Source organism: Protobothrops mucrosquamatus, unplaced genomic scaffold (genome assembly GCF_001527695.2).
Source record: "Protobothrops mucrosquamatus isolate PMUCROS unplaced genomic scaffold, P.Mucros_1.0 scaffold394, whole genome shotgun sequence".
NCBI classification, from domain to species: domain Eukaryota; kingdom Metazoa; phylum Chordata; class Lepidosauria; order Squamata; family Viperidae; genus Protobothrops; species Protobothrops mucrosquamatus.
In genome coordinates, this window is record NW_015386725.1 from 404,800 (window position 1) to 429,417 (window position 24,618).

The 24,618-nt window shown below is 35.2% G+C and overlaps 1 protein-coding gene across 1 annotated transcript in view; it reads right to left on the reverse strand.

Annotated features, from left to right (window-relative positions):
- Window positions 1-6,778: 6,778 nt before the first annotated feature.
- The window catches only part of LOC107287500 (SH3 and multiple ankyrin repeat domains protein 3-like), a 41,371-nt gene continuing 23,531 nt past the window's right edge, over window positions 6,779-24,618 (reverse strand). Inside the window, exon 9 of the mRNA XM_029284151.1 lies at window positions 6,779-6,913. Coding sequence (XP_029139984.1) covers window positions 6,779-6,913 — 135 coding nt within the window. The remainder of the gene's footprint in view (window positions 6,914-24,618) is intronic.

Here is a 24,618-nt window from a genome sequence, read left to right on the forward strand (position 1 = left end):
GCCCTGAGTCCTACGGGAGAAGGGCGGTATACAAATTAAATTAACCAATTAACCATTAACCATAATCATAATTACAGACTCAGTTACGATCATAAGTCAAGGATGATTTGTATTACATATTATGAAGTCGGTTTTCAAATTTTTCTTTTGTCTCTATTTAGCAAAATTAAAATTCTGTGCCTAAAAGGCATAGAAAAATGTAACATCATCTAAAAAACGTAAGTCAATGTACTTTTTAAAAGAATGATCAATAGGTATACTCAGGGCTTTTTTGTCATAGAACTCCCAGAACGGAGTTCTGGCACCTTTTTGGGATGGAACCTTGTAGGGTAGGCAAGGTGGGTTGTATGACATGTGTGAGTTCCGGCATCTTTTTTTTTTTTTTTTTTACAAAAAAAGCACTGGGTATACTAACAGTTATAGCATCAGAAAAAGATGCTATAACATGCCATCATAAATGAAAATAATACAGCTCATATAATTGTTACTTTTAACTTACTTTTATCTCGTTAGGTTAATTTCTATATACTTTACAATGTATCTATTCTTTCTTTTATAAAATCTATTTCCTTTCAAAAGTTAGAACAGATATTTATTATGTTATATGGTGTTACCATTCTAATTCCTATTAAAAATACAGAAAATAATTAAAACTTCAAAAAGCATGAAATTTCTCCTCCTACAATGTCTTTGGACAGCCATAACTCAGAACTTCTTTTCTTATTAATCCTTTGCTCTGTCGACTCAGTGGGCCATTGCAAAACAGAAAAACAATTACTGAATGACAGAGCAGTAGAATATTGTTATTTCAAATTCCACTATGGCATTTGACAAGTCTTTTAAAATTATGCAGCCAAAAATCCTAACAATTGAACTATTGTATGATGAACGAATTTTATTAAATATTTTCAGGGATGTAGAGTACCTTAAATTGTTTGAATGTGGGGAAGAATGACTGAGCAATTAAAATGTACAAGTAATACGAGATTAAAGGTGAAGGTTTCCCTGTCCACTCGTATCTGACTCTAGGGCATGGTGCACACCTCTGTTTCATGGCCAAGGGAGCCAGCATTGTCCGAAGACATTTTCCATGATCATGTGGCCAACATGACTATACACCAAGGTGCATGGAGTATATATATATATATATTCACATTTGCATGTTTTATGAGCTGTGGTGGTACAGTGGTTAGAACGCAGTATTGCAGGCTAACTCTGCCAACTGCCAGCAGTTTGATTCTCATAGGCTCAAAGTTGACTCATCATTCTATCCTTCTGAGGTTGGTAAAATGAAGACCCAGATTGTTGGGGGCAATATGCTGACTCTGTAAACTGCTTAGAGAGGATTGTAAAGCACTCTGAAGTGGTGTATAAGTCTGTTATTGCTTTTGAACTGCTAGGTGGGCAAGAGCTGGGACAAGGATGGGAGCTCACCCCGTCACTCAGCACTCAAATCTCGAACTTAGGCTGTAAGCTTTTCAGCTGACAAGCTCATCATCTTTAACCGCTGAGCCATCATGCCCCCTTTAATTAGAAGATTAGGAGAACATTATGTTCTATAAGAATGAAAATTTATGCATTCTATTAAGCAAAATAGGAGAAGTAGCTTATCTATTTTCTAGCACTTTGGCTATTTAACATTCATATTTTACATGTCAAGTTAGTTGCCCCATATTTGATATCATCTTGATAATGCATAATTATAGGTGTTATATTCTTTTCTTGGTTCAGAACAAAAGTTTAAAATTTTATGGTTTCAGATGAACCATCGCTTTAGATTCATGACATCTTTTGCTTAAAAAGTAAGCATGTTAAACTGTTAGTATTATTTTTATTTTGGCTTTTAAAATAAAACTGCCATGAGAAATTCATTATAGCATTTGAATGAGATTAAGATTACTCATAACTATAATGGTGAATGAACATGGCCACAATAATACTTCCTACCCTTTTTAGTTCTACTAAGAAGACAAGATAAAAATAGTGCAGCTCACACATGCTGCTCACTGTTTTATTTAAGGTTCCTTTTGTATTTCTAATTTCAATTGGTGAAAATCAGGATTTTAAAAATTCTGATACCTATGTTAGTTTGAAAGAACTATATTTTTATAAATCCCGTTCTTGAACAATTCATTTGAAATGCTATAAATAAATGAATAGAATTAAACCAGATGGTAGTTAATTCAAATTCTTAGTTAAGAAGCAGTAATATTGACCTCAATCACTCTGGCTTCGAAATAAATGCTTAAGATGCAAATAAGCAGAAACGACAGCTGTTTCTTCAAAATATAAACAAAAACAATTTTCCATTATAAGCAGTTATGTGTAGTGCATTGATATCTGGAATACCAATATATTAATTCTAAAGCAAATGCCAAATATAGCACATATAATAAAGAATGGGTTGAATGCATCAGCAGCCATTTGGTATCCACATATATAAAATTAAATTTTAAAAAATGCTTGAAACACCCACAAATCATCACATATACACATTCCTGCATAATTATAGAGGGATACAAGAACTCTGACTTGAAGCCTAGCAACAGTATCTAAGTATTAGTTAGTCTGCTAATCAACTACCAAAACTCACACACCACCACCTCAATGTGTTTCATATTTAAAATAAAATCCCTCTTGTTTCTATCTTCATAGCAGCCGAAGGAAAAGGAATATGATAAAACAAACCTTGTTCACTTGAAGAGGAACAACCCATGTCATTTAATCCATCGGATAATTCATCTCATCACAAACAGCCAAGGCAATACAAAATAAAAAGAAGATTTAAAAATAGATTATCCAAGTCAAAGGATTCTTGGTTTGCAACATATTTCAAATGTGCAGACCAGTATTTAAAGAGATAGTCCAGATTCCTATATATATTATTGCTAGTTTTTTGCGTCTCCATCCTATAGAGGCCCTAGTAAATGCTGTATGGCAAATGCTTTCTAAAGCTTCAGTGCTCATTTAGTCACAGACAGCTGTAGACTGGATGAAAACAATCAGGGATTAACTTTTTTTTATTCATCCTAGCATTTAATCTATTACTTTCCCTTCAGATAAATAAAAACATAAAATGTGACAACTAACTGCAGTACAGCAAGCAAGGATAACATGTCAATCAAGGATATTTACGGTATCTTTTGGATACTAAAGACTTTTCCTCTTAAAAGATGGAACATTGGTTATAAAACATGCAGTAAATGAAATGATGCAGCTCTCAAGAATAATTTAAGGTGCTTATTAAAAATACTCTGATGTATCTGTAATATTTATATAAAAGGCTTATTAAAATTGTGAAATTTGAATAACTTAAAATAAATCACATTTAGTGTAATACTTAAAATACAAGCACCTATCCAGGGCTTTTTTTCTCATAGAACACCCAGAACGGAGTTCCGGCACCTTTTTTGGATGGAACCTTGTAGGGTAGGCAAGGCGGGTTGTATGACGTGTGTGAGTTCCGGCACCTTTTTTTTTTTTTTTTTAGAAAAAAAGCACTGCACCTATCAAAGAAATACGTATGGCTCAGCCAAAAAACCTTATTCACTTATTAAATGCCTATATATTAAAGACCAGGATCTTGCTTGTCCTATCAAAAAAATGCTGTAAAATATATTTAAGTATCTGTATCTTTCCAAGTAAGAATTTGATTTTTTTAAAGATATGAAACACACATACTGGACATTTTTTGATCTAAAATAGCTCTACGAGTGTACAGCAAGTGATGTACTAATGAAATGACACAAAGCAAGAGCTTATTTAGATGCTATTTTTACTTGGAAACAGGTCTTAGTTTCATAGGTTTTCTTAGCTTCCCTGTCTATAAAGGAAAGTCTAAAAATGTGTGAATATAATGATAAAATGCAAATTTTCTCTTGCCTGCCTTCAGAAATGTGTGTGTGTGTGTGTGTGTGTTGACTTCTGGCAACTGCCATACAGTTTTCCTGGCAAGATTCTCAGAAGTGGATTGCCTTCTTATTCCTAGGGCTGAGAGACAGACACTGGGTATACGTAATCAAAAGTATAACTGTGGCAAAATGTGTTTTCTCTGATTAAATCTACTGCTGTGAATAAATTGGAGCTGGTAAAACCCACACATATATAGCCATAATAATACAGGTAATCCCCGAATTACGAGCGTTCCCTTAGCAAAAGTTCAAAGTTACACGATAAGCGCCCCCTAGTGTTTATGAGAAAAATTACAAATGTTGCCACACCATGGAAGTCGTTCACCCTTACAAGTGACCACAGTGGTAGTGCAACATTCACCCTGGTTATTCCCTCCCTCCCACCCCCGCTCCAGGTCTCCCTAGGCACCAGGCCTTCAATACTCCGAGGCACACGGAAGCATCCCCCAGCCTCACTTCCGGGCAGCAGCAGCCTGGAAAAGGCCTCAGATGTCTGAATCCAGCCTCCGGAGGCATGCAGAAGCGTCCCCCAGCCTCAGATCCAGGCAGGAACCGCAGCAGAGAGGAGATTGATGTTTTCAAGGTGAGTCTGGCGCGGAAGGAAGGGAGGGGGAAGCATGAGGTGTCTTAGTGGGTCAGGGAGGCCTTGGGAGCTTTTTCCTCCAATAGGCCCTCCATGGCTTTCCCCACCCTGAGATACCTCATGTTCACTTAACGAGCCACATGCGTCTTAATGAACAGGGAGTGAATCGCATTCAAGGTACGAGATTCACTCCCACAAGTTTTCGAGTTATGAATGGAATGGGCAGTCTCCATTACATTCGTAACTCGAGGAATACATGTAATAATAACAGTAACAGTAACAATAACAATAACAATAATAATAGAGTTGGAAGGGACCTTGGAGGTCTTCTAGTCTAACCTGCTGTTCAGGCAGGAAAGCCTATACCATTTCAGACAAATGGCTGTCCAATCTCTTCTTAAAAACTTCCAGTGTGCAACATCCACAATTTCTGGAGGCAAGATGTTCCATTGATGAATTGTTCTGTCAGGAAATTTCTCCGTAGTTCTAGGTTGTTTCTCTCTTTGTTTAGTTTCCATCCATTGCTTCTTGTCCTGCCTTCAGGTGCTTCAGAGAATAGCTTGACTCCCTCTTCTTTGTGGCAACCCCTGAGATATTGAAACACTGCTATCATGTCCCCCCTCGTCCTTCTCTTCACTAAACTAGACATACCCAATTCCAGCAAATGTTCTTTATATGTTTTAGCCTCCAGTCCCCTGATCATCTTTGTTGCTCTTCTCTATACTCTTTCTAGAGTCTCAAAATCTTTTTTACATCGTGGTGACCAAAACTGGGTACAGTATTCCAAGTGTGGCCTTACCAAGGCATTGTAAAGTGGTATTAACACTTCACGTGATCTTGATTCTATCCCTCTATTAATGCAGCCTAGCACTGTGTTGGCCTTTTTGGCAGCTGCAGCACACTGCTGGCTCATATTTAGGTGATTGTCCACTAGGACTCCGAGGTCCCTCTCATAGTTACTACTATTGAGCAAGGTGCCACCTATACTGTATCTGTGCATTTGGTTTTTCTTGCCTAAATGTAGAACCTTACTTTTTTCACCATTGAATTTCATTTTGTTAGATAGCGCCAATGTTCAAGTCTGTCAAGATCCTTCTGTATCTTAAGCCTATCTTCTGGAGCATTGGCTATTCCTGCCAGCTTGATGTTGTCTGCAAATTTGATGAGTTCCCCATCTATCGTCTTATCCAAATCATTGAAGAAGATGTTGAAGAGCACTGGGCCCAGAACAGAGCCCTGGGGCACCCCACTACACACTTCTCTCCATGCAAATGCAGTTCCATTGAGGATCACATGCTGAGTCAGCCAGCTATGAATCCATCTGGTGGTGATGCCATCTAACCCACATTTTTCTATCTTATCAAGTAGTAGGTTCTGTTCTACTTTATCAAATGCCTTATTGAAGTCCAAGTAAATTATATCCACAGCATTCCTTTCAATATTCTCTAAGTAAAAAGATCCAAAACCCAAAAATATTCCCACCACAGGAAAGATCTTCCCTGTTTCTCCAATCACACATTTAACATATATTCTAGATGTAAAAACTCTTAAAAGACGATGTATTGCATTGCACTGCATTGGTATTCCCCAGGTTTGTAAAAGAGTATTAGAAACATTTTCTATTTTTTTTCTTGATACTCTTCTGACAGAAGTAAATTTTGATAGATATCAATAGAAGAGAATATATGTATCCCAGGGTTGAACTCTGAAGTCCTTAATGTCATCTGAGCTTGATTTTTTACTTGCAGACATTTTGTTATCAAACTAATTATTATCTTCAGTGCCAGAAAGCAGTGGATGTTACAATCCTTACATTGTATGTTTTATAAGATTTCTGTTTTCTGGTGCTACAGGGCATTTTGATTTACTTAAGATATTTTAAGGGTTTGGGTGAGTGTGCATGCAATGGTAATGCCATGTGGTTGTAATAGTCTGTAGTAAGTAGCAATATAACATAGAGCAAATTCCCTCCCTTATAGCACTGAAGGTATTACCTGGTCTGGTAACAAAACATCTGCAAGCAAACAACCAAGCTTACAGAGCAACCAAGCTTAGAGAGGACTCCACATTTTGATAAATATTAAAAATAATTAATTTGTTGAAATATCCATTACTCTTTCCTTGTTGACTTAATGCACATGACTCTTACCTCTCTTTATATGAATATTTTAAAATATATTTTCCAATATTAAATATTTTTTGGAGTTTTTCAAAGTATATTTTAATCAATTTTATATATCAACAATTATTTAATATATAATACAAAAATTATTTCATTTTATTCTCATTCTATATAACTGACTAGTGCAATAACTTCCATACAATATTGAACAGAAACCCCAACGTACATACCAATATCAGTTTCCTTATGGTTCTTGATAAATTCAGCAAGCTCAAAATTTCCAGCAATTATTGCCACCTGAAAAATTATAAAACAGGTTATATCTAATATTTAGTGTACAGCATGTTATAAGTTTCAAATTCTAGGAGTATATAGATGATGAGAGACCTCTACAGCATAATCTTCTGTATGCTTTCTAACTACTAATGAATCATGTACATAAAAAGATAAAAGTGCCCCTGGGGTTTTACTCTGCTAGTTAGAGCCAACTTTAGGGAGCAGTGCTCATCTCTGTTTCTCTAAACTACTGAGCCAGTGCTGTCCAACAATTCCACAATTCTGTGGCCAGCATAATGTCACACTGAAGGGCAGAGCATAGGCAAAACATGAAATGCTGTTACCTTCCCACCAAAGTGGTACCTATTTATCTACTTGCATTTACATGCTTTCAAGCTGCTGGACTGGCACGGGCTGAGGCAAGTGACAGGGGCTTACTCCATCACATAGAGGTAGAACTCAAACAACCAGTGTCTATTAAGCCACCAAACCACCATACCTCCCCAGTCATATACATACTACCCATTAAAAAGCGGCTTTAATTTCTGTAAACATGGATTTTAAACACCGGACTGGTCAACGGATGATTCACAAAAACGTATGTTGGCTACAGACTTAGCAAAAGCACATTTGGCAACAACACTTCATAACAGTGACATGTGACAACATTTTTCCACCAATAGGCAAGCAAGTACCAGAATAAAACGCAAATATAAAAAGCAAATAATAGAAGAACATCTTATTATCAATCCACAAAAGTTGATAAACTTTTTTTCAGTTTTCAATTCTTAATTTTGCAGTCCTAAAGCCTTACTGCAGAATTTGAGTTTTATATATAAAAATTATTAGAAAAAGGAAAATATTATTTGAATGCTATGTTTTTAACTGAAAATATGATCACACAATATTAGAACAAAAAGTTGGAAGGGGTCATTTTAGCCATTAAATATATAACTCTCCATTCACTGTAAGGATCTAAATGAAAACATACCCTGTGAATTTTATCACCCAGAATAATGATTTGAAATTAATATACAGGCATGGATAATCCACCTAGCCCAGAGCCATAAAAACTGGACAAACCTATAAATTTAATAGATAAATAAATTTATTTATTTATGCAGGTATTTATTACTGTTACTATTTATTTTGTGCCTGTTTGATGATGATGATGAAGGAGGTGGTGGTAGTGGTAATAATGATGATAACTTTTCTTTTTATCCCCTGGATTATATCATGTGATAATCCACTCAATTTAAGCTTAATAAAGCCCAAGCTGCTTTGGAGCATTAACAGTATTAGTCTAGGAACTACACTGCATTTTCAGTTTGCAACTGAAATCTCCGTACAAAGAATTGTTTGATAATTTCCATTTTAGAAATGATCTTGTCTCACTTAGTCATTTAACTATTCAGTTATCTATAAGAATTACTACATTTTGATAAATATTATTCCGATCATCTTACATTTCTATGAAAAACTGTTCTCCCTTCTAGATGTTCAGAATCTGAAACTGCTTATCTTTTTGACTGGACGTTATCAGAATTTCAAGAAGGCGATAGTGAAATAAAAAGAGAATGTGAGTGAACATATAATGCCAAGGTTTGGTGGATGTTTCCTTTATTTTAAAAGCAAGTCGTCCAATATGCAGTATATCATTCTGGAAAAGCAGTTGTCCCTTAAATTAGTAACTGCATTTGGTAAGTTGTGGTATGCCAAGAAACCCTGGCTTCAGTGCAAGTCAGGGCTTCTTGGAACATCACAACTCCGGGGTTACAAGAAGCATCTGAGGTGCAGTGCAAAGCTGAGCCATTTCAGCCCAGCATCCAGATCAGCCCACAACCCAAGCAGCACGGTTCAAAGCCACACACACCCTGCAGTCTGTGGTCCTCACTTCCCTCTGCTCCACTGTCCCAGCTGAACTTTGCCATCCTCTTGCTTGCACTGCTGGCAAGATATGCCCAGTCTGGCCCTTTTCAAGGCAGCTGCAACCATACAAGTCTTATTCCTGAGCGCTTGGGCGGAAACTGCTATACTCAAATGCAGGAAGGAGGCTTTGTGTGGGTAGCACTTCCTTGTGAAGGGCCAAGCTGGTGATGCTTGGTCAACAGAAGCAAGAAGGGGGTGAATATAAAGCTGAGAGTGACAGAGAGCAGGGTAGCAGGAGCCTTGGAGTGCAAGAGGCCAAGACATATGAAGGAGACAAGTGGTGGGGAGAGGTTGAAGTGCCTCTGCAGTCGTAAATGTGTGCAGGCTACCAAGCACCCAAATATTAATCATGTGACTGCCAGTGACTGTAACTTAGGGGACTGGACATAAATTCCATTTGTTTAGCACCACCGTAACTTCAAATCATCATAATATGAGGACTACCTAAATTCTCCTGTAGGAATCTCTGATACAAATCGAAAGTCATGGTTCTTTCTCTGATGGTAACCCATCTTTTCTTAAAGGTACACATAAAGTGGAACGAAAGTAGAAAAACAAATGTGTATATACCATTCAAACAATTCAACTCAAATTAGATAGTAAGAAAAAAATCAGTCGCTAAATAATGTAGACTAATGACTTAGGTTCTTTTAAAAACTGAAAACTTAGTCATCAGAAAAAAGAAAACGAAAGAATAAAAAAAAATAATAAGTGGAAAAACAATAAAATTATATTACAAAATTCATAGTAATTAACTCAGCTAATGCAACTCATCTTTTACATTAAATACAGAACGTAAGAAATTTTATTGCCTCTTTCCTTCCCCCAAAGCCAATTCAAAGATTGAAAATTGACAAAATGTATTAAGTTAAACATTAATCAACACACCCACATTCTTCTAGGAGTACGTTTTTCTCTTTTTGGCTGCAGCCCAAATTTAACACAGTCCATGTTTGATAAAAAAAAATTGCCATCTTTAATCCATAACTTCCCTTCCAAGAATCCCGTTTATCAAACTGTTGCTGCTTAAACAAGAACTCCATCAGACGTATCTGTAATGTACTGCACAGTATGCAATAAATTACCTCTCCAACAGATGAATTGGAGTCCATTTTAAATATTGATGGATATAAAAATCTATTGTTGAATTAAACTAAATTTCACATCAGACTTTTTTCACATCTAACAAAGGCAATAGAACGGATCCATTGTTATCACAATAAAATGCTAAAATGACTCCCCATAAGTCTAATAGCGTTAAAAGCTTGATGGCTTTTCAAAAACCCAAATTAATTTGGATGAATTACTGTAGCTAATACCTTCTGAAAAGCAGCCGGCAAAAAATTTGAATCTCCGTTTGATAGGAATGTTGGATAATACAGGCAATCTTCAACTTACAACCGTTCGTTTAGTGACCATTCAAAATTACTATAGCACTGAAAAAAACCTGACCTTTGACCATTTTCACATGACAGTTGCAGCAACCCCATAGTCACATGATCAAAACTCACGCACTTAGCAAATGGCATGTATTTATGACAGTTGTACTGTCCTGGTGTCATGTGATCACTATTTGTAACCTTCCCAGCTGGTTTCCAACCAGCAAAGTCAATGGGAGAAGACATTCATTTAGTGACCACATGGTTTTCTTAAAAACTTCAGTGATTCACTTAACCACTGTGACAAAAATGGGCCAAAGCTCAGTTAACAATTGCTTTCCATAGCAATGGAAATTCTGAAATGTTGCAAGATGTTGCAAATTTTGTTCCATTCACATAGCATTCAGCATACTTCCCTGGAATACTTTTAAGTGGGCTGGTACGTCCTATTTTCATTTTGAAATTTTATGAACAATGTATTTCGTGAATACCCCAAAGCATTACCTCATATTTATACAATGACAAACTGTTTTAATCAGCATTCAATATTTACCACTTAAAATTTAAAGAGAGACAAGGTGTAATTATTAAACTGAAATGCTGTTGACAAAAGTCTGATGTAACACAATAAATCTGTCATGAAAAGTGATTTTTCAGATCAGTGTATCATTTATTAATCCAACTTGTCTTTCTGTTGAATCCACAAACATTCTTATCTTCAGAACCTCTAAATAAGTAATGTGAACTTCTTTTTCAAATGCCTTTTTCATTTATTTCCCTTTCCTGTCGTCTCTATCTTTATTTACCTTCACCTCCTGTAGCTTTCTCTTTAGCCTGCTAATTGGCAGTATCTAACTGACCCTGGGTGATCTTGCAAACTAAGCAGGATTAGTCTTAGCATCAGTGGGAAAGCATCCATAAATCTCCATAAGCTAGGCTGGAAAGTTGAACAAACTATCCCCAAGAAAACAACAACAAATCATTTCCAAATCTGTGAAGTCATAAAAAGTCAAGTTCAGATTGAACTAGATTTTACCTTCAACTCATTCCAGCATCATCAGTTTCCTACTTCTCAGTAAAAGAACCTAGCCACATCTCTCAATACTGAAGGGTTCTTTGATCGGGTCTTGCAGTGGCAAAGATATGCTGTTTTTGACGTAGTGTTTTATGTTCATTGAATATTAACATAAGTAAAAATAAATATTACAGCCCTGCTCCACAAGTGTATTGGTTGCCAGTTTGCTTCCAGGTATAATTCAAGGGGTTGGTTTTAACCTTTAGGACATTCACAGCCAGGCTACCTGAGGGATCCCATCTCCCCAGTTACATCAGCCCACTCCAATAAATCTGGCAGAGAAGATATGCTGTAGGTACCATCAGCTACATGTCTTCTCTGCCATAGCATCCACCTTGTGTAACATTCTTCACCTCCAGACCTGGTTATATTACCAGGTCTGGGGCTCCCACAAATCAGAGACATACTTAGATGGCCATTCTTATCCTCTTTGCTTTTGTTGTTTTTAGATGCAATGTTTTATTTGATTGTTGTATGCATAAAAAGAGCCACTTTTGGTGAAATGGGTGGCTATACAACTTTAATTAATATTAGTATAAATGAGAAAACATCCTTGCAATCTAATGTTGCTATCCTATGCAAATGTGCAACTTTTCCTTACTTTTAAGAAGCTAATTTTTCTGACAGCATCCCAGTTCCCCATGTTTTAGAAGGTATCAGATTTTGTTCCATGTACAATCTAATGCAAACAATCTATTTTAATGATATTTTTACTAACAATATATTTTAAAAAGTAATTGACATTAAAAATATCAAACAATGTTTTCAGGGCCTTTTTTTATATGTGGGTATGATGAAACTTCCTGGTACCTGACAATTAAAACCATGGAAAAGTTTATTCATAGTGTAGATGAATGTTAGCAAGTGTGGCATTTGCTATAACTAAATACGCTTAATGAATACATCTAGAGTACCTGCTAGTAACGTGTCAGTGTACGTGTTTCAGTGATTACCTCTGTAGCTTAATATACATGATACAATTCCTTTTTCACTTTTAATTGGAGAGATTCAATGTCTCATATTAGAATTTACAGTAATCCATTTTCCCACATTTCCACCAAAAGATCTGTTCCTGCTGAAGTTTAATCCACTATCCTTTGAATTTCTAGGGATTAAAACAACATCATTAAAAGAACAGTTCTTGTTTAATTTATAGAGTAAAATAAATAGATTTAACAACAAAACCTGCTTTTCATGTTAAATCAAATTTTTCAAACCTGAAGTCTTACTACTGAACAATAGGCCTGGGCAGCACTTTTACATTCAACCTCCAAATGGTGCTGGTATGACTACAGAATCAATGTGCAATATGTTTCAGCTGGGCTGTCCTTCTCAGCTGCTGTGTGATCACCAGGAAACAATGCAGCTGCTTGAAAGATCTTTTCTTTTTTCTTTCCTCCCTCCCTCCCTCCCTCCCTTACTTTTACACCCTGCCCTTCTTATTAGGATGCCACCTCAATCCTGAGAGACATGATGAAAAGAAAAGAGTTTGGAGACCAGTTGTGAAAAAAGGCCAGAAATGAGAATTAGTTTATGCCAACACCGTCTTTAAAAATTAAAATAAAACATAAAATGTTGACAAGAAACTTACTAAAAGGCAGAATAGCCACCTTTTTATAGTAGACTGGTTAGTACTTTGGGTTATGTTTAGGTACTTTAAATACTGTCAGATATGTTTTATGTTGGTCACAACAACTAACAAGACTGATTTTAAAATATAATCATACTGTATAGTTTGTACTGTGGCAAAAAGTTTCAAGAAATTATTCAACATTAGTTTGGTGCTCCATCAAAATAATAATTGTAATAATATCTTCTGTACAGAATAAAATGATTTATAATTAAGTAAGCCTACATTAAAATCAAGACATATAATGGGGTGATGTAATATAAATGTCAGAAAATAACATTTGAAAAGGCTGTGATGTCAAAATGAAGTCTGATGAAATCATTTCAAAGAAAGATCTCACTTTCAATACAAAGTATTAAACAATAACAACACTGTCCAACATTAATTTATTCAGAGAGGAAAATCGTTGTCCATTAAGCCTTGTAATAAGGTAGCAATCTCCATCTGCCTTCTTCTGAAATCCAGAATTTGTGGAGGAGGTTTAGATTACTAAACAGATGATAGGAGACTGGAATGATCAGTTAGATAAAAACTTTAAAGTTTTTTGTAATTATTTCTCAAAAGCCTGGATATATTTCAAACTGGTTTCTGGACAGATTTTTATTAGAAACTATCTTAGTCATCCTAATCAATTACTTGAATAGCAGGAATATGAGTATAATTCTATTGGATATAACTTCTCAAAAAATCATCAACATAAGATTATCTTAATACTGATGACTTTCTGTCACTTAGTCTAGATTTTCACAATTACTGGTGGATTCCATTTGATCTCACAATAAAGTAGCTTTCATGATAATAACATTATAAATATTGAAAGAGGTAGACAGTAGAGCAGGGGTGACATGTCGCCACGTATCATGACTTTTTTTCCATTGCCGGCAATGGGGTAAGCGCAATTTCACCATGATGTATCCAGCCCCGCGGGCCGGCAGTTTAACACCCTGCACTAGAGTCTAAAAGTTACTTGGGAGTAGGATAAGGGGGAAAATAGACTTCCTGAAATTACTTGAATTTTTTTGAAGTGGAAAACAAGAATGGGACCAATTATATACAAAAATGTCTCAAACACTTCACTGTCAATAGTCATTTCTTTTTGTTCCTGATTTTCCTGTTACTTTGAAATCTTTATACCTAGCCTCTATTTATGAACCTGATTTTACCCTGGCTTCTGTTTTCCTTCATGATGTTTTTTTATCTTTGGCTGCTTCTTTTTTGGTTAAAAATCTTGGGGGGAAATTGTCATAGATATAGACATAGAAAAGCAGTTGCTAGTAACTGAAGAATCACCCAAGAAAGCATTTATGAGTATATATTAAAGTGGGATTATTTAAAAGGCCTTTATCATGTTTATCTGTGAGTCATATAGCAACTTCTGCTCATTTTGCAATGCTAATTTCAGAAAAGTTCATGTTATAGATTCTCTCTACATATCACTACTATCATATAAGCTGCAGGTCTTTATTTCATTTCATTTATTTCATAGTGCATAAATAGTGAAACTACAGCAATTCCTATTGCAAAAAAAATAAATCTCGATATCCATTCTATAGATTCAGATGAATGGAACAGACACTAGCATGTTTTAACCAACTCCTTTTTAAACTGATTAGGACTGGAAGAGCCAAAAAGAGCTATTGTTATATGAGAACAAACAAGCTTAGAAATAATAATTTCTAAAAAGATAAGGATGTATCTTAATCTTTTAATTCATCACTTCCCTGTATGTTTAATGTACACAAGCTTTAATATGCTTACTCAAAATAACAATAAAGGAGAATATTTGTAGCTTAGGGTTGAATGAGGGGTCCTTGGTACTCTCTGAGCTTCTTGCAGACGTTTCATTAGTAGCACTGAGTATGTTACCTAGTTTGGGTAATGAAATGTCTGCAAGGAAACGACCAAGATCAGAGAGCATGAAGGATCTCCCTTAATTCAAAAAAGTATCTGGATTTTTTGAATTTGTTATAACAAAACACTAAAATTTGTTCAACACAGTAAATGATCTGTTTTACAGCCTAAGAAATTGTTTTGCCATAAATACTCATTACACTTATACTTTAAAAGCACAGGTTTACACTATTTTTAAACGTAAAAAGCTAGCATTTATAAAATATTAAACAAACTACTTATACGACAATGCTTATGATTATTTTGAGCTATGATATTAACTGCTGTAAATCATCTGCATTCCAATGAAACATCCCGAGATATACAAAGAATATCTGAAAACCATTTGACAATTGACACTCATATTTTTCCTAAATATTTTATACTACATAGTATGTACAAAGCTGTCCTGCAGGTTTCAAAACAATTAGATTATGTCTTAGTATTTATTTTAATACAGATATTGAAAATATAATGCAATTTTGAGTTTTATATTAATATCCCAGAATATTTCACTTGCAATTATTAAACTTTGCTAAACTATATCTATACTTTCCAAAGTAATCTGCTAAGTCCATGCTTAGCCATTAAAATTATATCACTCCAAAAATTATACAAGTTTAAAGTACTTGATTAAAGTAAGACATGCAAACATTTAGAAACAGCCAGGGAAATAAAAAAAAAATAGAAATGTGATTAACACAACCACAATTAATAGAAGCTTAACTCATGCTGTACAAATAGCCATACATACACACACACCAATTTAACTTTTCATTTCTAGCAAGCAGTCCTAGTTCCCATTTTTTTTCTTGGTGAGCTTTACCTTTCAGATTCTTTCAAGAGTCAATTTTGACTGTATATAAATCTTGTGTCCTTGATAAATGCCAAGCTTCTTTTTGTTGGTCTTTTTAATCTATTTCCTTTCTACCACAGAATTTTTTTTAGCCCTAATGCATACTGATTCTGTCTCAAAATTTAGCATCACATGTTGTATTTGTGCACAAAAATTCTCCTAGCAACTCTGGTTTAGTCTCTAACATTTTCTTTATTCAAGCTATGATTCATGGTACCATCTGTAGTTAAGATATTGACAGGCAGTACTCTTAGAATAGCGATTATATATTTGTTCAACAACTAGTTTTAGCATTTGTAAATTTAAATCATGGGGAAAATCCAACATTTATCAGACTACATTTGCTAAAACATTGCAATATTTCTTTTTAAAGGGATGCCTTTCCATTGTACAATTTCATAAATATGAAGCTTATTTAAAAGTCAAACAAGAAATTTAAGAAACATACATTGCCAAGATATGACCTACCTTTTATTAGAACAATCATTTGGGGCTGCTTTAGGAAAGGAATTTTCAAAGTGAGGTTCAGTTATAATGTGCGAAAAAGAGACCAGCTTCTCTATCTTTTTTTTTTAAAGAAGCTTCTCCAGCAGATAAGTCTGTACATTTGTTTCCTAAAAATAACCCCAAAACCACCTTCTGAAAGAACAAAACCTAATTCTATTTAACATATTCTCAGCTACTGCTACCTGGAAGATAAGAAGAGGATTGTAGACCATGAAAGGTAAAAGTAAATCATTGCCTCGCATCCTATAGTCCTACCAAAAGCCTCCCAAAACTAGTATTCATACAATCTTAACCACATCTTTCCCTCCATAACCACTACAAAACAGTAAGCAAAAACGCACACATTGTTCATAAATTCATATTTTATTGAATTATACTGTATAACTAGAGCTACAGAGAAATTATTTCTGTTATACTTCAATCTTGAACATGGTATTATAATATAGACAATTATGTTCATAAAATTTTGGATACAGCTAGGTATGGGTGGTACAGAAAACCTAGCCATTTTAAAGAATCCTATGACTCAAATTAGGATTAGTATTACACAGTGCTTTTTTTCTAAAAAAAAAAAAAAAGGTGCCGGAACTCACACACGTCATACAACCCGCCTTGCCTACCCTACAAGGTTCTATCCAAAAAAACTCCATTTTGGGTGTTCTATGAGAAAAAAAGCCCTGATATTACACACCAAGAAAAGAGATAAAATCTCTCCTGTTTTGGTCCATGTCAGTTTCTACTACATTATCATTACTATCTATCAAACCAGTTTGATTCCACAGGAGACCAAAGGCATATAATATTCCCTGTCTTACTTTTACTTTAACCACATGATTGAACTAAACTAAACTAAAATGAATTTAATGATATGACAATTTCATTTTATAATACTAATAAAAACTGGTTCATTTTGTGTATTTCTAAAATAGCTCCTTTGATATGAGATTTCCTTGTGCATTAAAAAAACATTTTAACCCTTCATTTGATTAATAATTTTTCATATAAAATAAACCCTTTCTTTATTATTCAAATTCATCAATGCCTCCTAATTCTTGAAAAAAAGCAAAAAAGTTAATATTTCTTCCATATCATTTTGTTTCATAGTAGCTAAAAGATATAATATACTTTTCTCGTAGAGAGCTTTCAGCCATGCTTATTTGGTGAGCCTTGTACTCCCAGATTAATTCTAAATTATAGGTTGTGAGACTAGCCAGAAATACCTATCACAATCTACTTAATGAACACTGGGAGCCATTTTCAAATAGGTCTGTAATTTCTACCCAGAACTACTTTGCAATCATAAGCTTTATGTGGGATTGTGCCAATTTGTTCTAACAAGCACAGGCATAATTATTATATCAATGGTACAATATTAGAATTGGCTTCCTCCAAATCTTGGAAGTATAACACAAGATGGTAGTTTTCATTTATAATACTTTATGTATCATAGAAAATATTTGGCTTGTTTTTAATTAGCATGTGAAATAATGAGTAAATATTGCAATGTATCTGCGACGACATGCTAGCCACATGATCACGGAAATGTCTTTGAATATTGTTGGCTCCTGGCTTCAAAATGGAGATGAGCATTGCCTAGCACAGTGATGCAGACCTTTTAGAGACAGAGTGCCCAAACTGCAACCCAAAACCCACTTATGTGTCATCAGGTACCAGGTGGGCGTGGCCCATTGGATGGGCATGGCCCGTTGGGTGGGCGTGGCTGTGTGGTAGCGGCAGACTGGGTAGGACTAAAAAGTTCAATCAATCAATTCCAACTTTGCGAGATCTTTTTTTTTTCCAGCAAGAAGTTGAAATTCATTGATTGATTGAACCATATATTTTTTCGCACACGGTGGCAGGGGCCTAAAGCGAAAAGGTTTTATAAAACCCAGCTGAAGGCCTAGGACTGGGGCAAGGGCGCACATGCCCACAGAAAGGGCTCTGCGTGCCACCTGTGGCACGTGTGCCATAGGTTCGCCACCACAGGCCTAGCAGAGCAAAATCTGCAGGGACTCCTCTCCTTTCCTCCTATTGTAGTGTGTACAGTATGTATAGTATTTACAACAGCATTATTTTTACTGAGAAATCGTTCAAATAAAGGGTTAGATAATACAACTGAGAAATAATTTTTAAAGTAGTATTAATTGAATGAAATTCTGCCCGGTTATAATTAAAGAAATTAATGCACTTCTTCTTATCAAAGATATGATTTTACTTTATATGTCTCTTTTCTGTTTTGTACAATTTATTTTAAGGCAAAAAATGTCAGGGGCAAAGAATCAGGAACATGCATTAAGTTAAGCTAATTTATTGCTCATGCCTTTACACAAGAATTTAGTCAGCACTAAAATGGCACTAGTGAAAAGTTAATGGAATTCAAGAACTGGACTTCAGTTGTTTGTGAAAACATAACGTCTCCAGGTTGATTCCTCTCCAGGCTCTGCCTCTCATTCTCCTACAGAAAATCAAACATTCATTTTGTCTCAATTTAATTTCAGAAGAAAATATATGAATTTATAAAAAGAAGCTTCTTGTAAATTCTTTTTATTGCAGGCAATGGATCAGCTAAATCAAATATAAACCTGAATGGATCTGCATGATATGATTATCTGAGAAATAACTTTTGCTTAGAAATCAAAAATTGCATGGCATTGCACATGTCAATCACCAATCAGTCCCAATCAATCTACATACAGTACTTTGATGATGATATACAACAAGTCCTTGTTGACTTTTAGCAACCACATAGATTGTCACACTGACAGCCATCCTTTCTTAAATTTCCTTCCACCTTTGCCAATATTAGAGCCTTTTCCAGAGAGCTGGAATATGTCCAAAGGGAGTGGGGAGCTAATTTGAGTCTATCCACAACATTCTCAAGAGACTTCTTCAACACCAAATCTCAAAGGCAACAATACTTTCTAAGCATTCCCCTAAACTCCGCTGAAGATGTTACCTAGCCTAGTAATGAAACTTTTGGAAACCAACCCATAAGCTCAGAGAACGAACCTTCACCCTCTTCCTATGCTGTTTCTTTAAAGTCCAATTTTTGTTTCCACAGAGTGTCAGAGGGAATACCATGGCTTTTGTGATTTTTATCTTTGTGAGTATAGGGACATACCAGATACTGCATTTGAATCTTTTCCAAGGCCTTCATGGCTGCTGGACCAAGACTGTTACTCTGTGGCATATTACTTGGTTGCTGGTTCCTTTACAGTTGATGGTTGATCCTAAATATCAGATATTTAGGTTGATCCTAAATATCCTAAAGATGATTCCTAGGAATCATCTTTCCCCCTCCCCTTCAAAAGTTATTCTCACATTCCATTACATATGTAAGTATGATAATATCTCAAGGGGATTAAGAAAGTTAGGACTGGTCATATTTAATGTCTTTTAAATGACTGCATTGCTAGTGCAAACCAGCTGTTTCTCCTGTGACACACATACTTCCATCTCACTGTCTCCTCCTGACAAGCAGCTGTCCCCCAGAAATGATCATATCCAGAAAGACATTTGTCATCCAGAAATCACTGTGGACCAGTGTTCCCTTTACTGCTCCATCTCTGCTACTTGGAGATGTCAAGTACAGGTCACTCAGAATCATTTATTTCCTAACAGCATGCAAATTTATTTAACTGCCTTAAATACTGGAAATATATTTACTAGCTACATTCCTAAACTGCCGATTCCAGTCAACTTACAGCAGTTAGAAAAAGCATAAAATGCATGGGAGCAGCAATAAAGAGTCCCACAAACAACAGAGAAACCTTCCAGAATAAAAGGGACTTCTGGAGACAATGGAATATAGTGAAATACAGAATAGAATTGAAGAAAGAATATTGGTAGAATGGGAACAAAATTCTTGCCAGGATTTCAAAGATGTCAGGTAATAAGCTTGTCCCGATGGTGATTCATATCCCATACATTTCAATAAACAATAGAAGATAAAGGTTTCCCTGTCCAGTCATGTCTGATTCCAGGGCACGGTGCCAAGGGAGCCAGCAAATTATTTGATTACTTTTATTCTCAATTCCACTCATTCTGCTAAAAAGTCTTTGTTTAACCCTCTTTGCCCACTTCTAAAACAGTTTCAGTTTCCATCAAAATTGACTTGCCTTTTCCCTTCTCTTTTAATCTTAATGGTTCCTGGCACTCTGAATCCATTATTTCAAGTCTTTTATTTCTATTCTCATTATTCCTTTCACACTGTCATATATTTCTCTCATCTATAGTCTCTTTTATTTCATTTCACCAAGCATTGTTTTTATATGTCCTATTTGCATATCTCCCCATATTTATTTTTGTAATATAATTCACTCTGTGTCAGGCAACTTTCACATCCCCTTTCTTTGCTCTCTATTCATTCTTTTAGGAAATTCACCTTTCTTCTCACACATTTCCATAACATTTTCTCTTTCCATTCTTTTTCTCCCAGGTCCATTTGATAGTGTCAAGATCCACTCGGGCACCATCAAAGGATGATCAGTCCCACATTCAGTAAGTCTTGTCAATTCCCTTAATGTTTCATCATACACAATCAATCATGTTTCTTTTTTTTCCGCCATGCTTTCACAGATAGACATGGGCTTAATCTGTGTATCAAAATAAGCAAATATTCATCATACAAATCTGTATCTAAAACATTCTTGGATTTTCATATAATGAAGCCTTTTTTTCTTTACTCTTGTATCATTGCCATCTATTCATTTATGTTACCTAAGAAAGTAATTTTTCCATCTGGATCACATCGACTCAGAGTGTTCAGTTTTTCTCCAAAACCTCATCCCATTCCATTATTGTATTACCATTCACTGGAAGGTAACATGCAGCTATCACCAGCCTATGGATTCCTACTTCTATTTTCCTACTTTCCTATTTACTTCTGGTAAGATAGGGAAACATCAACTGGGTCCCTTGCTCTATTTTTATTCATGCCAGTTTCAGCCTTCAATGCTAATGGTTTAAGAATAAAATAAAAGTCACTTTTGCATGTTTTGGTTATTATTTATTATTTATAGCATATATGCACTGCTACAAACCTGAAAAGGTTTAAGTGTTGCACAAAATAAGAACAGTAGTTAAAAAACAACAACATATAGTAATGACCTAAGAAATGTACCCAAAAGGATAACAGAATCAGAAAACAGTATTGTTAAAATATTTGCCTCCATAAGAACAGTAAAGATCTGCTATGTGGTGAAGTTTTGAAGAATAAGCTAACCTTGCGAACCTCTGTATTGTAACTTTATTTTAGTCATATCAGTCATTCTGGACTTATCCCTGAATACAGCAGCATTATTGTCTTCGGTTTTTAAAAAGATGATAGACTATTGCCTTTAGACTACTGACCTAGCAATTTAATTAACACTGGGGGGGAATGTTAGATTCCTGTTAACACTCTGGAGACTTTGACAACAGAAAAGGGGAAGTGTTTAAGGAAATGTTTGAGGGAAGAATAAAAAGGGTTTAGGAAAGAGTAAACTGTGATCAATAACTGAGTGGTTTGAGAACGTTTCATTTGTAAATATACAAAGTTTAATAATGCAATAAGTTAATAACATACACGAAGAATAAAATATAATCCATACTATATTTTCTTGTCTGGTGCCAATGACTCTAGTACTATCTAATTTCCAAAAACTGTCCAGAAAAGCTACATTTTAACAAATTTCCAAAAGCCATGAGTATAAACTTGCCTTTATCTAGGGGCACAGAAGAGGGCATACCTCACAGAGAATACCTCTTTTCATGCCCTTTTCTTGCTGTACCATTCATTAGACACTCTGTTCACTCAAAATGAATGAGCAGAATCTATCTGGGAAAAATGGTCTTGTATATCAAAATCTTGAGCCATAAACCTAACTAAAGCCCCGTTTTACCCCACGCATACTTACACTATTTTATGCAACTCAGAGTTTTAACCTAGAGAATCATTTGCATGGTGGGAGTACTGTTGCCAATATTCCACAATAGAGGGCACAGTGTCTATAGTATAAAGATACACAGATACTAGTATGATTTTTCCATATGGAAAATTCAAATTTAAATCATTTTTTTCATATCTGAAGCTTATTGAGTATCCTTGAGAAACTACTACAGTCTCAAAATCATTTTATATACTACACTAAGTAAAGCTATAAGTGAGTCAAGGTGATAGAATTCCAGATAATGCTACTTCAGATTCCAGATTGGTGAACATTTTGGAGCATGTCTACCATGCATAAAAGCTTATTCAGTGCACTAGAATCAGTTAAATACGTTTCTATACAACTATGTTAATTACATAATGCAATTTGCCTTCCATTTTTATGCTACTTGAACTGATAAAAAAAATCAGGAAGGAAGAAAACAATTGTGACCATATTTCTAATTATCCTTGTTTACTTTAATTTGGAACAGAAATTGGTCTCTATGTTAGTATACTTTCCCAAGAAAAATGACAAAAATAGTACATTTAAATATTTTATTCATTCTATGTTGTAACCTTGCACATCAAATGGAAGCATTAAATTCTTGATATGTTGCACAGTTTATTATGTAGGCATATATTTACAAAATGTAACAAAATGGGACAAGCCAAAATTCTACTAAACCAGAATTTCATGTATTTTAGCCTTCCATCTATCACAAAATTACTGTAAGTATAAGAAATACATTCTCTAAACAACCCTGATCTTCACAAAGAGTAGTATAGACATGTATGAAAATTAGTGTGCAGTACTTTTTTTTCTTTTGACAACCCTGCAATCCCTTTCATCGGGGTGGAGCCAAGGTGACTAAATGGAACTGAGCATTTACTGGCTGGATGCCCTTCCTGACCCCCAAACAGAGTTCGTAGCAGACAATTACTCATTGTGCCCAGAGAGAGAAATATCTGCAGCTACCAAAGCTCGAATTCACAGCCTCCTGATTGTGAGGTGAGAGCTCCACTTCTAGGTCACCGCACTGCTTTATACAGTACTTTGATTTCACATTAATACTTTTTACACAATACACTAAATATAAAGGATATTCTTTTGCAATTTAAACTGATATACACAAAGAAGATTGTTTTCTTTAGTTATTCTTACCTGAAATGGTGATTGATTATTATAGTTCTTTAATTCCTTATTTGCGCCCCGTAACAACAATACTCTTGTACAGCTGTCCTGTAAATAAGTAGATTGTTATAATCTTTGTTTCTATATGAATAATAGTAAGCAGACCATCTGAAGGCATAGGCTTTTTAAAATTGTTAATAATAATCTTAATCTCTCCTAGGTAGGAACTATGTTTTCAGAAAAAGGCATTTTATTACTGTGTTTATCAGTTAAGAGTTAACTGAGGCTGAACTGATGTTTGTCATTGTGAGAACTGTTTCCCCTAAGCCCAATCCAAAATACACATCCAAATAATGAGAAAAGTAGTCCATACATACACATACATACTCCTAAACCAACATGGATCAAAGTTGGTCCATTTTGGACTACCAGAAATACCCAATTCTTTTGTCTCAGGCTAAGCTGGAGATTGGTAGTGTTACCATCCTTTTCTGGGCTTCTTTCACAACTATTTCTCTATGTGGAGAGGAATGATGTGGGGCAGCCTATTCATTTTGCAAGTATTTTAAGTTTGAAACAGCTGAACAAGAATATAGTACAGAGTCATACTCCTTGCTTATGCACAGAAATGTTGTTTTTCAAAGCCCATCAATTTCAGCCAGTATAACCAATAAGGGAGGTTATAGGCTAAAACATCTGGAGATCACTAGCCCGATGGAGGGTTTGTTGATGGTATTTATATAATAGCTTGTTTCAGATTTTCAAAGTGTTCCTTTGACTGCCTTAAGGAATTATTGTAAAACATAAAATCAAACATTGTTCTAGTCCTGCCTGGAAAAAAAGCCATCCAGATGACTTGGGTCAGTAACTCTCTCTCAATCCTTGGAAGGAGGCAATGGAAAATCACTTTGAAAATCTTGCCCAATAAAGCTACACAGTTTAAACTAGATAAACTATCCACATCAACCAAGTGCTCCACTACCACAGTAGTGACCCAACCTCCCACAAGAGAAACTGCGTAAAAACACTATTCAGACAAGCAGTGCGGCAACCCTGAACAGCAGAAAAAGAAACAGAACATTTATATAATATCTTCCAACAAAATGGATATCCACCCAACTTCATCAAAAAGTGTCTGATCACTCGTTCCCTATATAGCATAACCAGCACAAGTTATAAAAAGGATAACACTGCTATATATCAAAAGTATCTCAGAAACCACCAAAGACTATTACGACCACATGGCATCAACTAAAACAAACTAAATCCTTCCAAAACATTATAATTAAACCAAAAGACACAGAAGAAAAAACAGGAAACATCTACAATATACACGTGGGACAAACAGGCAAAAGACTAGCAGAATACTTCCATTAATACCAATTAGCAGTTAGAAGAACATGATGAAAACTCTTTA